The 17254-nt window shown below is 40.6% G+C and overlaps 1 protein-coding gene across 2 annotated transcripts in view; it reads right to left on the bottom strand.

Moving 5' to 3' along the window:
• Positions 1–17254, bottom strand: part of PCSK5 (proprotein convertase subtilisin/kexin type 5) — a 455082-nt gene that overhangs the window by 273018 nt on the left and 164810 nt on the right. For both annotated transcript variants that reach the window (XM_047102277.1, XM_047102287.1), the window contains exons 6-7: positions 11658–11746; positions 7811–7983 (exon numbers count right to left, since the gene is read on the bottom strand). In XM_047102277.1, coding sequence (XP_046958233.1) covers positions 7811–7983; positions 11658–11746 — 262 coding nt within the window. The remainder of the gene's footprint in view (positions 1–7810; positions 7984–11657; positions 11747–17254) is intronic.

Here is a 17254-nt window from a genome sequence, read left to right as displayed (position 1 = left end):
TTTCCCCTGCAGGGGATTCTGCCAGTCATACGGAGCCAAAGGTTGACCGAGGTAAGTGGAATCCTGTCAGCTTGAATGAGAGGAACTTTGAAAGGGTCCTTTCCTTTGACGACACGGAAGATTTCGATTCTGCAACCCCCGGCAAGATTGTGAGAGACCTCTGTGCCCTGCTAAGAAGCTTAGAATGTTCCCTGTCGGTCATAAGGAGAAGTGATGAGTTTTAAAGACAAGACAAAGGGCAAGATTTACATACAAAACATTCTTCTTTGGCTGCACTATTCCCGCTGAACTGAAAGTTGGAGCTCAAGCTGGGAGGATGGACACTTTGGAAGGACTCTATGGCCCAAGTCCCTCTGGGAGCGGTTGGTTCTAACTGTGAGGACAAGAGGACACATTTCACAGACTTTCAGAAAGGAAGACAGGAGAGAAAGGCTTACTGGATGAGTAGCCCGGGAAAAGAAGAAATCACACGTTTTAGGAAGGTAGACAGGGTGAATCGTAGTGATAGCAACCAGTAAACGAATATACAAATGTTTGTAAAAATGATTCAACCACTCAAATCGTTTCCAGTTCTAATGTTCTGACTCTACAGGTCGAATGGGTTTAGCTGAATTTTTGCAAAGCAAGTTCCAAACTCAAACTGAAAGTAAAGTTAAATTTGATGCCAATTTAAAACGAGTTATGAAAATAAAGCTTTCGCGTGGTTAGAGTTTAGAACACGGAATAAATCAAGTTACATGCATCTCCTTACTGCAGAACTTCTCAGAGCCTTTAATATGCCTTTAAGCTCCCAAAGGGAGCATATAATAAGTGATGTTTTTCAAGCCTACTTGATAGCAAAATCCTCCACCTACCCCTACCCCACTTTGGGGCATTTTATCAATTAGTGTTTTATGGACTCCAGGAAAGTCCTTCAGACTTCAGGAAATATTCTCTTGGATATTTTGTCCCATTTATTTTGGCCATTCCTTAAAAATCTCAAGACTGTATATTTACCTTCTTTAAGGAACATTCAGCAATATGAAATGGATTAAATGCAGAGATTATGGACAATCAAGACTTACGACAGTTTTCTGCATGATTAATTAGTATTTCACTTTTAGTACCCTGGCCTTTTCAGAAGTGATAATGATGAAGACTGGTAACATAATTAGAGATTTTGCTATGTTCCAGAAACTGCTGCATATTTTACACACATTAATCACATAATCGTCATGACAGGCCTATAAAGTAACTGCCAGCATTTAGCTCCATTTTACAGAGGAACAAACCGATCCTGAGAGAGGCAATTCACTTGAAGAAGGTAAGAACGTACTGAAACCCACTGGAGAGTCGGAATCTACAGTCCGAGTGCATTAATCACCAGACTATACCATGTAGTTAATCACTCATTTCCGTATTGTAATAAACAGCAATGCAACTGTGATCCTTACATAAATTCATTCGGTATATGCAGCAAACCGGCATGGAATTCACCCGTGTATTTATTCACACATTTGGTCACTCATCACGAAACAGTGTTTTAGGTACTTGCGTCACGGTCGAGAACAAAAAATTTCCATCTCGGGGCCTTTACGGGGGAGACAACTCGTCGGCAAGATAAGTAAATACACTAAACAGAAGGAGACAAGGGTTCAGAAGGGTTGGAGGGTGTGTATTTTATTGCGGACCACAAGAAGCAGGCGGGGCCTCCCTGTCAGGACGGATTACATGAGGGTTCAGAGAAGAGCCCTGGGTTTCACATTAGAAGGTCACTGTTGGTCTAGATAAGAACGGCCTCGGTGCAGTGAGGGGTCGGGGTTCTGACGAGTTGCTTCAAGAGACGATGGAAAAAGAGCTCGTAGGGGGCAAGTATGAACAGTGGTTTCAAAGAGGAAAAGAAATGAGTCAGTAATTGGAAAAATACAAGAAGACTGCCAGAGGGCGTCTCCCCTCTTTCTTCAGAGATAGAATTAACAGTGTGTGGATGGCCGTCACACAGATGAGAGGGAAGTTTTGACGATGAAAGAAAAGAGAATTGATTGAGCCATGCCTGTAGTGGGGTGAGGAGGTAAGGCCTCCGTGAAGAAATGGAGGAGGGAGACTTAACATAGAAGGTGAGAACCTAATTCACCTCGGTAACAGGAGAAAAGCTCAGATATGTGGTCACGGATGATACAAGCAGGTCAGCTGGGCCAAAGAGAGCAGGAAGGACAACTCGTAAAATAATTTATTAGATTTCCTGGAGGCCCACATTCTGACTTGTTGCGCTGCGCCAAAAGTCTATTTTCTGCAAAACCGGGGAGAATGGTTAGCTACCTTATGAGATTATTGTGAAGATTAAAAGTCATCATCTGGGGTGCCTGGGCGGCTCAGGTGGTGAAGCGTCTGATTTCGGCTCAGGTCAGGATCTCACCGTCCATGAGTTCGAGGCCCGCGTCGGGCTCTGCGCGGACAGCTCAGAGCCTGGAGCCTGCTTTGGATTCTGTGTCTCCCACTCTCTCTGGCCCTCCTCACTCATGCTATGTCTCTCTCTCTCTCTCTCTCTCTCCCAAAAATAAATTAAAAAAAATTTTTTTAAGTCATCATCTATTTGGGGGCTCACAGGAGTGACCATACTGTGACAGAATGGCAAATGTTAAGTGTCTTAGTATCATTATTATCATGATGGTTACTACCACACCACTATCATCATCATCGTCGTCATTAATTGTACACAACCCGAATTATGTACCTTTAATTCTTGCTTTTAATCTTACAGTGCCTTAGCATCACGTAAAATGCAATCTCTGGGGAAAAGAGCAAGCTGTCGATTTTAATAGGGTTTGCTCAACATAGTTTGTCTAATGCAATGCTGGCACATGAATTCCAAAGGCTGTAAATTGGATCGATTCCGATGGTGTTAAAGTCTTTGAAAAGAGTGTTACATGCTACTGACCCAAACGCTTATCTTACAGTCAACACATAGGGAGCATTTTTGAAATCCGATATTCGCTACGTTTTTTGATTAGCAAGCAGGAGAAATGGATGCGATCAATATGTGGATTCCCTGAGCCAAACCTATTCCCTTGATACGCAGGCTCCTTCTCCCTCTTGCCGCCCCTCGTCACTTGTCGTGGTTGTCCGCCCCCGCCCCGTCCTACTCATCATCAACTCTTCCCTTCGACCTTCAGCTCTTACCTCCCCGCCACTTGCCCACACAGCACTTTCCCACACTTTCCCTACAGAGCAGCGAGCTTTTACAATTGTGTATCCCCACAGGCCACTACTCTGCTGAAAACCTCCAATGGTTTTCTGTAATGGAATAAAATGCAAACACCCTCCGTGGTTTAGAAAGCCCTGCTGAGCTGGCCCCTGCCTACCTCTCCAAGCCACCTTCTACTGACTACTTTCTGTCCACATTGCTCGCAGCACCCAAATTAGCATTTTGTTCTGTGAACGCACCTGATTATTCTCCCCTCGGGGTGCTTTGCCCTTGCTGTTCCTTCTGCGGAGAACATTCCTTCCACATGACCGGCATCGTGTCACTACTGTCCTCATTTATGTATCATCTCCTCACAGAGGACTCCCTATCCTTCTTAACCACAGCGGTTCTGTCCTTCCCTCTTTCCTGTTTATCTCATTTATAACACTTATCTTCAACTCGTAGTCTTGATGGTTTCTAGGTTTGCTTCCTGTCTAATGACTAGAATGTAGAGACTTGTCTGTATTGCATACAAAACTTAGAGGTCTCCTTCACTGCTTTACCCACATTGACTACAAAGTGGGAGTACGCTAAGTTTAATAGAAAGAACAAATACATTTCAGTTCCCCTATTTTTGTAGATGATCCAGTGAAAACTCTAGTGGGCCAGAATGACTTTAAGCTGTCACATAGGTTTTTTACCTCGTTACTTGAGGGAACTGTTGTAGTAATCATTTATTCCTTCATTCCTTACGTCACTCAGTCAATAAATCATTTATTTATTTCTCAGTCGCACTTTGTATACGTTTCAGGCAATCATTTTGTATATATTTGACCACGTACATTATATATATAAAGAACACAACTTAGAATAATCTCAAAGAACGTGAGATGTACTGTGCCGTTTGATGCCTAATGACAAAGAGATTTCTTTCCCCTGGAAGACTCCTGTACTGCTTTAAAAATGTTAAACTATATATCCCCAGATATTCAGAGAAACAGCTCTTGGGAAAAGATAAATTAAATTCAAGACTACAAACACAGAATAGATCTACAATAGATCTACAAACGTAGAATAGATCTGTGTATCAAGAAGTTGTCTTGATGAAACGGAAGATGTGCCCCTAAGGGCAAATGAAACTGAAGGTGAGGACAGACATAGGAAGGACAAAATATGGGCATGTAAGAACTCAGGAAGTCTATGAATTTCTACTGTATTGTTTTTAATCCACCACTATAGGTAAACTCAATGGAATCATCGAGAATTGTGCCGTGTGGAAATGGTAGAGAAGGATGGGGGATCGAAGAGAAATATTAAGTTTTTTGGAAGGACACGATCTCTTTTCTGAAAAAAAAAGTATGCATACATACGTGTATAAATAAAATGTATTTCTTGAGCACCTATTATGTTTCAGATATTGTGCCGACTGCTTTATATGCATTATCGTCTCATTTAACACTCATAACATCTCTGTAAGTCAGTACTATTAGTCCCTTACTTCAGAAGAGGAAATGGAGAACAGAGGTAATTTGATCTATATCAGGTCAGAGAGCAGTAAATGACAGATTCTGGACTCAACCCTGGATAAGTCCAAAGCCCATGTGTATTAAACGCTAAAAACCCTATCCTGTTGATCTAATCACATTTAAATGGGTCACTGCTGCTTTTCCATAATTGAATGTGCCAGGATAGGATCCAGAGAATAATCTGTTGCTTTTAAGAGTGATTTCTTTTGTTATTACCTTGACTCTAAAAGTAAACGGTTCATTTTAAAGCTAACCCTACTTTTTTTTTTTTTTTAAAGATTGAAACCTTGAAGGATCTTCAGTGAAATGTTGAATAAATTACGGTATGTCCATATTCTAAACATTTTTGAAGCATTAAAATAAATGAGTTCTATCCTTTTGCATTGCCGTGGAAGAATGCCCACTACACCCTGTTAAGTGAAACTAGCAACCTACAGAGGCATGTGACCCGTCTGCTGTGTGAATGCATACACAAGTAAAGAAAGGTGTAGTTTATACTCAACAAGGGTTATCTAGTTGGGTGGGAAATCTGTTTTCAATTTAAACTTTACAGTATGACTTATTATAATAAGCGAAGGTTGGGGCGCCTAGGTGGCTCCGTCGGTTGAGTGTCTGACTTCGGCTCAGGTCATGATCTCACTGCTTGTGGGTTCGAGCCCCGCGTCGGGCTCTGTGCTGACAGCTCGGAGCCTGGAGCCGGCTTTGGATTCTATGTCTCCCTCTCTCTCTGCCCCTGTCCTACTCGCATTCTGTCTCTGTCCCTCTCAAAAATAAATAAACATTAACAAATAAATGAATAAATAAAGCCTAGGTTAACTTCGTACTTAATAGTGAATACAGAGTCATTTTTAAAAATAGGATTTGTTTCTGGGGCGCCTGGGTGGCTCAGTGGGTGAAGCCTCCGACTTTGGCCCAGGTCATGATTTCACGGTCCATGAGTTCGAGCCCCGCGTCGGGCTCTGGGCTGACAGCTCAGAGCCTGGAGCCTGCTTCGGATTCTGTGTCTCCCTCTCTCTCTGACCCTCCCCCGTTCATGCTCTGTCTCTGTCTCAAAAATAAATAAACATTACAAAAAAAATTAAAAAAATAGGAATTTTTTCTAAATATAATCTTCCTATAAGTTTGAATAACTTCCTCAGAGGATCTTCTTTCTTATCTTAATCCTTTCCTCCTTCAACCAAAGTACCATATGTTTAATCTGCTTTACACACTGAACTTCCCATTAAGATTTCCACTGAAAGATTCCCTAGAGAAAATAAATTTGAAAACCACTGGTCCATATCACCTGATTCAGTGGCCACTCTTGAATATGGGGCATTCTCTGCCTGTATGTACAGTCATGAGATTATTCATTACTAGTTACTAACATAAGGATATTGAGAAATTCCAGCCTACTCTTTATTATAGCAAAAGCCATACACATACAACTTGAAAATTAAAGACAAACTAGGCTTGATTTATTAACTTGAATGACCATTCAATCGATGGCACAGAGAGATGGTACACTAATCTGTAGCCCAGGGCTTTGGTCATGGAATCCCCAGTTTACTTAGAGTACATTCATTTGGTGTTCAGATACCTTGAAAGGAAAATTCTAGGCAACGATTTAAAACCCTGTTCTATGACTTTAGAGGGCTCTAAAGTATCTAAAAATTGACAGAATTAGAAAGTATGTCTTAACCATGCCTGAACGAGCCTTCAGTGAGGAAGTACATCCTGAACAAGTGCATAAGCGTTTCCTTTCAGTCTATTTCAAAACGACCAGGAGACAGCTCAGCTCACGGTCTTGGGATCAAACCCTAACACCAGTCCCACAAAGGTGGAAGAAGCATTATTGTTTGTACTTCAGCCGCAACATGACATTGACCAACGGCATGCATCCCACTGCTCCAAATCTGGGCCAAATATACATCCATCCTGCGGTTGGCACAATCCGTAGTAAATTAAATGACATTCAACCAACATTCACGGAGTACTCGCTAGGGCTCCATGTACCCTCTGGGTTTTTCAAAGCCCCTAAGGATAGATAGAGCTCAACTCTGCTACCTAGGGACAGACAGTTCCACGAGGAAAATACAGGCAAGAATATCTCTGATATAAAGCCCACTGTGATAACGACGATACGTAACACTAGTAAGAAGGCGAAGTGTAGCAGGTGCGGGGTAGGGATTGCTTGCACTTAGTTCTAGTCTGGGCAGTGAGCAGACTTCGGGAGACAGGCAGCATTTTCACCGAGGCTTGACGGTGGAATAGAATCAGCTGTATAGGAAGAGGACCTAGGGATGAGGCGGGGATGCGCAGGGGATGTGATAAAGGACAGGAAGAATGGAATCCGCTTACATTTCAAAAAGTAAAAAGAGATGGTGAAGGAAAGGAAGGGTGGGCCCAGATCATGATTAAAATGTATGCTTTCAGTCACCCGAAGTCGCATTCACGGGTAAGAAACAGAAGGGAGTGGCCTCTGATGGAATGCTCCTTCTTCCATGGTTAGAAGTATACAGCAACCTTATTTTTACTGTATTTGTACTGAATTAATTAAAATAAGATAGGGCTTTTTCAGATCTGTAATTTGAAGAAAACATTTTATTACATTAGGTTATGTGGTCAGTTTTTGCAGAGGAGGAACGGTGAGTGGATTTTTTAGTGAAATCAAGGAAAATGACGATGGGTTGAGCTGCCTGGTTAGGGAACTTGGGAGGCAGCATAAAAATATTATTGTCCTGGGTCATCAGTGGAGCCAAGGGAGTAAGAAAGGGGGAGGCCCAGAGGGGCACTGCTGGTGACCCAGGGCACCGACTGGAGAGACTGAATATCTTCACATCTCCATCTCGCAGTGCTGAGTATTGATTTCTCCAAATGCAAGATTAACGTGTATTAATGAATGGATTTTCTCTGAGCAAATCTAAGCATCCAAATACACCTCTGTTCTTGTCAGGGGAAACTCTCTAGCTCTTAGCCCGTTTTCAGAATGGATGCAACACACGGTTCCAAAGCTAAACGCGCCTCTTTCCCGGCTCAGCTCTGAGCTCCATTCATTCCTCTAGACTGAAGGACTGGAACCCACGGGTGGGTTCACAGGAGAATCATCACCGATTGACCGAGCATGAGCTTTTAAACCTACCATTCTAACGCCGTTTTCAAAGGCTTGCCGGGTGAGTGGAGCCGGTCCGTCCACGGTCTTGCCATCGTCATCCGGGCCCCAGCTGGCACTGTAGATATGCACGTGCTGGGGATTGAAGCTAACCGATTTCGCTTCAACCATGTCTGTGACATCTCCATCCAGCATCCGAACCCCTTCCAGACAGAAGGGAATTAGCTTGAATAGAGGCTTCACTATATAACACCCGAACAGCCCAAGACATACTCCAATCACAGCATTTGGGGGGCAAAGAATACACTTAATCAACAGTTATGTGAGCATATCCTCTCCCCCTCTCCCCCCAAAAAGGATAACGTAGACTCTTCTGAAGCTTTCTTGGAGAGAAAGTAAATTATGTTGTACACGATGGAGGAAAACTTCTTTCAAATCTTTTTTATCCGTTATTCTCTTTTTTAACGTTCCCACAATTTCTCCCTTCCCTTTGCCCCTGTCTTCAGAGAGTACTTGACAGAGAGAACCCCAGGCAATCCATCTTCCCTAAATTTCTCTTCATTAGGTAACTTGGGTTCATAATTGGTATAAAGCATTCTGACCTTAGCGAGCTCACCAAATTTGGAAAGCGGCCAAGTTAGGTGGGTCTAATTTCCTCCCTATTTAATATTATCTCCTAATCTGTAAGACTGATGTGAACTTAATATATTATTTCTTTGCCAAGTTATTTATGAGTCAAACAATAAATGAGAATGCTCTTGGAGCATGGAACGCATCAAATAATTCTCAAAGGGTTTTAATAATGTTTAGTCATTAATCTTCATTTAAGTATAGTCCTGCCCGACAGACAGGAATTTATTATTAACCTTAATAGGCAAAAATAAACAGAGATATGCAAAAATAAATTACAGGTCAAACGTCAGGCTTTCCTTCTTTCCTTTTATTTTTAAGACTTGAAACATCAGAACATCTAATTATTAAGTAAACCTCTCTCTCCTTCAGCTTCAGCTAAATACCATCACTGAGAGACTGTAGTATTTTACAATCCCATCTTTATGGTCCAAATTCACTCCCTTGAAAAACCGTGTTATCCAGTAGGATTTCAAGTTTTTACGGCTACCAACACATTTTTATTATAAAACTGCAAAGCAGGCCAGCTTTAATGCTATGTGGTTTGAGGTGGACTTCTGGTAGAAAATAAACCTATTTTTGAAAAAATACTGTACCTTCTTTGTGCTTTAAAAAAGGATTTAACTGTTAACTCTAAAACTTACAAACATAAAAAAATAGAATGGCAATGAGCATTGATATCAACAATACTCAAGAACTGTTAACATTGTGCCTGATTTGCAGCGGAACCTTCTTACGCCATGTGACAGATAGGTCACTATACCCTTTTATATAGTGACCTGTCACGTGGTGTAAAAAGGTTCCGCTGAAAATCGTACGTATCATACACACACACACACACACCATATATAATTTTTTTTTTACAAAAGAACAATAGAAATAAACACTCAGGACACATTAAATATCCCCAAAGCCTCCCTAAAGACATTGCACTTGATTGTTCCATCTCTTGGCTGTCTTTTCTGCTAGGCTTTTGGATTTTTAAAGACGTGTATAACAGGTGATACGGAGAACAAAGGTTGTAAAACAAGTCACTTGAAAAATTATGAAATGGAAACTGCACTCAGAAGGCATGTCGACACTGTGTTTTGTGGGAGTAGAAAGCCTGGCTTTCTGCATATACTAGGTCCTAAGTAGCCACTGGTTTGCTTTAATTTGACATGAATATTCAAAATTCATCTGCACGGTTTTTACTAAAAAAAGATGGGCTGCTTCATATTCTTCAATTTTTACTTCTTGCCATTTCAAAGCATAAAATGGAACTACAGTTGACCATTGAACAACTCAGAGTTAGATGTGCTAGCCCTTCCCCACCGCCGTGCAGTCAAAAGCCCACGTACGACTCTGACTCCCCCAAAACTTAACTCCTCTTGGCTGGAAGCCTTACCTCTAACATAAACCATCGATGAACATGTATTTTGTATGATATAAGTATTATATATTGATTGTATTCTTACAATAAAATAAGTTAGAGCAAAGAAAAGGTTATGAAGGAAATCTTATGGAAGAGATAATGCATTTACTGTACTGGACTGTATTTATTGAAAAAACTCTGCGTATAAGTGGACCCGCACGGTTCGAACCTGTGTTGTTTAAGGATCAACTGTATTTTATTGGGACAAAGAGGTCTGAAATAAACACTGGACTATATAACTTCCTGGAGAAGGAGTGGCAGGTCCATGAAAAAAAAAAAAATGCTGGAGGAAATCCTATCGAGAGGGTAAATATACTAGTTTTCTGACCGAAAGTTAACAAATGGGAATTTTGCTTCCTCAAGTTTAAAGATGAAAGGCTGCTTTTTCTTTATCTGATGGCAAGCCTCCATGCTTTGGGTCTGGGGGCTAAATTTCTACCTCAGTATGTTCTTGTTCTGGGGATGACAGAGCATTTGTGAGTCATTGCCAGACATTCATTTCCTCGCGGAAGCCCCGTGCACTAGGTCGGCCGCTCATCTGCGAGTTCACACCTTCGTTCCCTCAAGTTCAGCGAGTGCTGGGGTAGCACTAGAAAGTAATGACGGGGACACGGATGTGTGTCAGTGTACGTGAGGGACTGTGTGTATCTAGGACGTCACGAAGGGTTGATGAGGCAGCCACCGTAGGCACTTGATTCTCTGAGACTATCGGGTGTCCAGCAACCTCATCACTCTTCAGGGGAAATTTCTGTCTCTCTTCTTCAGCTCCTTCGTGAACCTTCCCCTTGACACACAGCAGATGCTCTCAGAGTACAGCTAATTCCTGGTTAACAGGCTGCCATACTCTAAGAATTCAGTGTGAAATAAAGGAGAGAAAGGGCAAATGTACTGAGCACTGACATTCAAGCAGTGTCAGAAAACCTTTCCTTAGCACTGTTACCACAGACCCCAAACATTTCATGTTACAAGACCTCTACACTTACCCTAGAAAGGACTGTTATCTTTATTTTTTTAGATCCGATTCTATTTACCACTTGACAACAAAGAGTGTACCGGAAACAAAGATGTCGGTCTAGTAACCGGGAACTTCATTCATCTGTGACACCGGTTAGGAGACCCCCCCCCCCCGGGGGGACACCTTTAGAGCCACTAGAATCTCTAGTTTCTCTCATAATGTGTTCTTCCCATTGGTGTGTGACTGAGGCACTAGGCTACAGCTAACAAATATGCTAACAGACGGGAAAGTAAGAGTTTGCTTCTATTAATGCCTAGATTTATACTACTTCGGTTGGGCCCTTGGAGTAGGCATCTGTCTATTTGAGTTTGTGCAGGCATGTATAATGTATACACATAATCTGGAATTATTAACAGTACGGTATCACTACATTATGGGGCTACAAAAGGAGGTTTTACCGCTTGCCAATTTCACGTCAATTACAAGGAACTTTTTGTAAAGCGTAAGGACAAAGAAAAAAAATGGGTTTTCTGTTTTGACGTAACTTCGAAATGTTTCTTTCCCTAGAGATGTGATGGGCTCGTATTTATGTTATCAGTTCTCTCTGACCCAGGCAGCGATTATATAGTTTGGGATAGAGCTGTCAATGACCCCCCCCCCCCATCTTCGTGACTCAACATTTTTTTTCACGCCTGTTTTAAAGAAAGACATGTCTGTGTTTGCAACACTTTAGGGAGATGGCCTCAAAAGCCTTTAACCGTATTAATAACACACGCTAAGGTGGTCATTTTCGGCAACAGGTGAACACTACTGTGCACTCAGATCCCTGTCTTGAGCTCACAAAGGGTTCCGCATCCGCCTAGGTTTGTTTCCCATACCTCCGATCTTGGCATTGAAAGCAATTCCGACTGTGCAGTGAGAGTTGTTTGCTGCGGCTGCCACTTCTCCAGCACAGCGGGTCCCATGCCTGCAGGGAGAACACACACACTTGCTAAAGTACGACGCTCCATCCTTACAAACCCAAAAAACATCACTGCCACCATTCAGACTTCAAAGTGGTGAAGAACGCAGCAAGCTGTGGATGTTGCTGGAACTTCTGTCTCAATAGCACAGAGCCTGTCCACTGCAAACTTTGAGCATTTCATTATATTCGGTTTAGGATTACAGTAAAACCTTTGGTTTTGAGCATAATTTGTTCCGGAAACATGTTCGTCATCCAAAGCACTCGTATATCAAGGCAAATTTCAAGAACCATCGGCTGAGTTGTGATCATGACATTAGGTGCCATGTACTACTCATATTGCAAGACATCGCTCATTTATCAAGTTAAAATGTTTAAGAGAGGTTCTTGTCTTGCAGAACACTCGCAGAACAAGTTACTCAGAATCCAAGGTTTTACTGTGTATTACTGAAATATATATACACATGTATGTATATATGTATATATAAAATCTCTTTGAAAGCTAACATCAAATGGTATGTTTCTTCGTATTCTCTCAACTTCCATTGTCCAATATGGTAGCCACCAGACATCCATGGCCATTCAGTACTTGAAATGTGACTAGTGTGACCTTATTTCAACTTTCTTTAAATTTAAGAACTAGTATTCAATTCAATTATTACAAAATTTAAGAATGTCGCTACAGGAGAATCTACTTCTTAAACTGTAAACTAAAATACAGATCAAGTATCTTCAGTGAAAATCTACCATCTAAAATGCGATATGCCATAAACACACATTGGATTTCTAAGATTTGATATGAAAAAAGCAATGTGAAATAATCCCCTAATACTTGTTTTATATACATGACATGAAATATTTTATTTAATAATATATATCATCAATATTTATTTCACCTGTTTCCACCATTTTACTGCTCTTTAAAAATGTGGCTACTAGAAAAGCAAACATCTTTTTCTGAAAAACATTCCGTTCATTTCTCACCACAGTGACTTTGTTCCTTGATCAGAAAAAATCCTTTAACTGAAAGGACTTCTAAAATCATCCTATCCGAGGATGGCAGAGAAGTTCCAAGTGCAAAGTATAATCTGATTAGAGATGTTGACCTAACACTGTATTCAGAAGAATTCTGAGATATGGCCGAGCCAGAGAAAGGAGACTAGGGCCAATGAAGACTGTGTGTTCTAGATGCAGACGAGGGATGTAATAACCACAATAGCGTATTTGTCATTGCTACTCAAGCCCAAGGCTCACTCCTTTGCCCTCAGTTTTAGAGATGAGGGTGCTTAAGGAGGCCCTGAGATGGAGACTCCTGAGTGCCTCACTCAATTAAACGTCCAACTCTTGATCTCGGCTGAGGTCGTGAAGTTAGGGTTCATGAGTTCGAGCTCCACATTGGGCTCTGGGCTGATGGTGCGAAACCTGCTTTGGAATCTGTCTCGCCTTCTCTCTGCCCCTCCCCCACTTGTGCTCACTTGCTCTCTTGCTCTCAAAAAATAAATGAATAAACTTAAAAAAAAAAAAAAAGGAGGCCCTGAGATGTAAAGAGATATGCTGAAAGCAGCCCAAAGATTACTTTTTACTTTATAGAAGTGACCACACTCATCATGGGCTATGACTAGCATCTGTGCAAACGTAAACAAGTTACTGCTTATGATGGATAGGTACACACACAAGTTTAGACAACAGAGAAATACCCTGCTTCATCCACTTAGTAACGTCATACATATCTTCCTATGTGAATAGTCAACATGTCATTTAAAAGCTTACTGTTAACTCACATCATCTTTTAAATGGTGCACCCTTTCCCCCCCCCCCATAATCTCTTTCACAACTCACTTATTCCTGGAAATTTACCCAGTATTTCACTAATATTAACAAGGCTATGAAGAAAAATCTTGAGCGTTTATATCATTTTATACCTTGGGATAAACTCCTAGAAGTGGAATTACTCCATCAAAGAGTACAGAATACACCGTCAATTTGTTCAGATGTTTAAAGTAATAAAACTAAACCTCAAAAAACCCCTGCAAGATGGATAAATGTTATTACAAAGCATCAAATTTCTGTGCATCACACACAAAAAGGAAATACCATAAGCCTCCTTGAATGACAATATGAAGAATGGAGAAAATATCGGAGCAAATCCCTGTGTCCATAAACCCCTATGAATGAGTTTTTCAATCTTTTTCATCCTTGCCAATTGGACATGAAAAACGTTACCTCATTGTTACTTCCCTTTCTATCCCCTCAGATTACATTTGATGTTGTACATCTTTTCAAATACTTATTAGCAATTTCTCTTTCTTGCTTTGTGAATAACATTTTCATGCCTTTTGCCCATATCTGTTGCATATACATTCCCAGATATGTTGTTTGGAACACAGCAATCTTATGGGAATTTTAGGTCATTCTACACAGGAATTAATTTTGAGGTACTCCCAACTATCTTGCCATTCCGGCATTTGATTGTACCACCTTAATCATTAGAAAAATGATCCATTTTTAAAGGAAAATAATATTTCTTAATATTTTTTAATGTTTATTTTTGAGAGAGAGACGCAGTGTGAGGAGGGGAGGGGCAGAGAGACAGAGACAGAGACAGAGACAGAGACAGAATCTGAAGCAGGCTCCAGGTTCTGAGCTGTCAGCACAGAGCCGGACACAGGGCTTGAACCCAAGAACCTCGAGATCATGACGTGAGCTAAAGCGGAAGCTTAACCGACTGAGCCATCCAGGTGCCCCGGAAAATAGTATTTCTTTTGTAAATTGCAACCTAAACTGCCAATTTTACCTACCCCTGAACCCAGCGATTATTTACTGTGACTCTTCATTAGTCTCTGCATATCATTGCATGGTGTAAGTTATTTTTTTCTCAAATGTCAAATTCCCTTTGTGAGTCCGTTTTTCTTATACTTCATTGTATCTATTACTAATTAAGGCAAGTGCTACAGGATCATTAAGGATCTGATTTTAATTCTCCAATTGTTATTTGTAAGTCCATTGCGACAGGCTTGTCCATTGTGTTATGGATTTGATGTTTTCTGCAGTTCTGTCAATTTTTATTTTATTCAGAGTGAGTGGAATTATTAAATCTTCCTAGTGAAACTACTTATGAATATGTAGTAAAACTCTAGGAATCCTATAGCAAAAAAAATTAAAATAAAGATACAGGTTAATAATTAAATTATATACCTTTTTTGCTCCCTTGACTGTCAAACATTCGTATCAGTTATAGCTCTTATAAATACAATATAGTTATGTTTTCTTTGAATCTAGGCTATATTTGTCCTTTACTTGAGAGTAAGTATATTTACAGTGACTATATCCATTGTTATATGATATATTTATGTTCATTTCTGTATGGATGTCATTCATACGATTCGCTAGCATTTCTCATAGCTATTTGATCATAAATACCTAACATCACAAAGTCTAAAGTCATTGACACTTTTTTCAGCTTTTCCCAAACAATACAGACTACACTGTTTAAACTGTGATTACTCACCTCTTAACAAATAAGTTCCCCATGATTCTAGTTATACATTTTTTTTAACCTTTGAAACTATCCATTTGTGCCACTACTTTGAATAACCAATGTTTGTTTAGATTTACCAATATTCTTTGCTCTATCTGTTTTTGTGGTTCATAACTCCCTTTTGGGATCACTGACTTCTTTCTGAAGAACATCCTATAAATGTGTCCATCAGAGAGTCTTTTGGTAGCCTCAGAAAATTATTTTACTCTTGTTCTTGAGAAAGAATTTCACTGGGTATATAAATGTAGACTAACAGCACTTCAAAGAGGCTATTCCACTGTCTTCTAGTTCCATTGCTTCTGGTGAGAAATCAGCCATCTTGGCAACTGAGTTCTCTCTGGATACTTTTCAGATCTTGTCTTTGTCTTTTCTACTCTGTAGGTTCATTAAGACGTTGTTAGGATTTTTTTCTTTCTTGCAATTCCTAAACCAGTGATTAAATGTTTAAATCTTCAGAAGTCTCGGGGCGCCTGGGTGGCACAGTCGGTTGAGAGTCCGACTTCAGCTCAGGTCATGATCTCGCGGTTCGTGAGTTCGAGCCTCTCATCGGGCTCTGTGCTGACAGCTCAGAGCCTGGATCCTGCTTCGGATCCTGTGTCTCCTTTTCTCTCTCTCTCTGCTCCTCCCCTGCTTGCACTCTGTCTCTGTCTCTCTCTCAAAAATAAATAAACAGTAAAAAATTTAAAAAAAATCCTCAGAAGTCTCAGCTCATACCTTTGAAAATTACCTTACTCTTTAATTGCACCTTCAGACTTTCCATATCTTTTTCCCTCTGGGCTGCTCTCTATGTAACTTGCTCAGTTCTATATAACACTTATCTTCGGCCATGACTAACTTGCTATTTAATCCATTCACTACCTTACTCGCATCGATCATTAGGTTTTTCTTTTCAAGTTCTTTTTCGAACCCACCTGGTTAATTTGAGCAGTCTCTTCAAAAACGAAACACTTTTCAATTGAATGTACTGACACATACATTTCTTGGTATGTGTGAATGATATGTGATAATTCTAAAATACGTGAATCTAATTCTGCTTTTTTTGCTGCTGGATTGTTTTCATGGTATTATTTTCCCCATGTGGTTGGCAAACCATCCATTCGGAAGGCTTTTATCTTTGTGAATTCTTTGAGGATGGAAGGGACGATGCGTTAGGAGTTTCTGTTTTATGCAGAAGTCTTCTCTCACCTCAGTGAACCAAGGTCTTATCTCCTGCCATCCCTGTGCTTTAAAAAATCCCGCTCCAGGCTGGCTGGCATTGGCTGAAAAAATTCCTAGGGCCCACCTATTGCCTACCTAGGTGACGCTTCTGAGAGAAATACTCCAGCTAGCCCCTTAGCTCAACCATGTACTAAAAATTTCTTTAAGATTCTCCCAGGAGTTTTAGATGTGCTACAGTAGGAAAGATTTAATTGAGTATCTTTTCGACCACAGTATTTTTAAAACGTAAGAACTAACTTGGCTCTGTACTCCTCAAATGCAATAAAACCCTGCACATAGTATGCTCGTCATTAATGTACAGTGATTTCTCCTAAGTGAAGAACAGAGTGACTATTTCCTTCTAAAAACATTTCTTATACAGATTTCTGTACATTGCTCTAGATCGTGAGCAGTGACGAACCATTTGGGGGGAACAGAGAAGTTATCGCTCTACTGCAGATGCTATTTCAAATACTGGTTAAATAATATTTGGAACATACTGTAACTGAGGGTCCAAATTGCTAGTTCAACTGCATTCAAACAGCTCACTCTCTTCAGGTGACAGTGATCATTACCCCATGTAAAGTACCTGTCATCTTTTGTATTTTTATATCTTGGTTGGATTCAGTGTTTTGACTTGGATTTAAGATAGATCAGGGGTATCTGAGTGGCCCAGTCGGTTCAGCATCCGACTTCAGCTCAGGTCATGATCTCAGGGTTCATGAGTTCAACCCCCGGTGCCAGGCTCTGTGCTGACAGCTCAGAGCCTGGAGCCTGCT

The sequence above is a fragment of the Lynx rufus genome, unplaced genomic scaffold (genome assembly GCF_022079265.1).
Source record: "Lynx rufus isolate CCGP_SWC_20201006 ecotype Redwood Valley unplaced genomic scaffold, mLynRuf1.p SCAF_10, whole genome shotgun sequence".
Classification (NCBI taxonomy): domain Eukaryota; kingdom Metazoa; phylum Chordata; class Mammalia; order Carnivora; family Felidae; genus Lynx; species Lynx rufus.
This window is presented reverse-complemented; position numbering and strand designations above follow the sequence as displayed.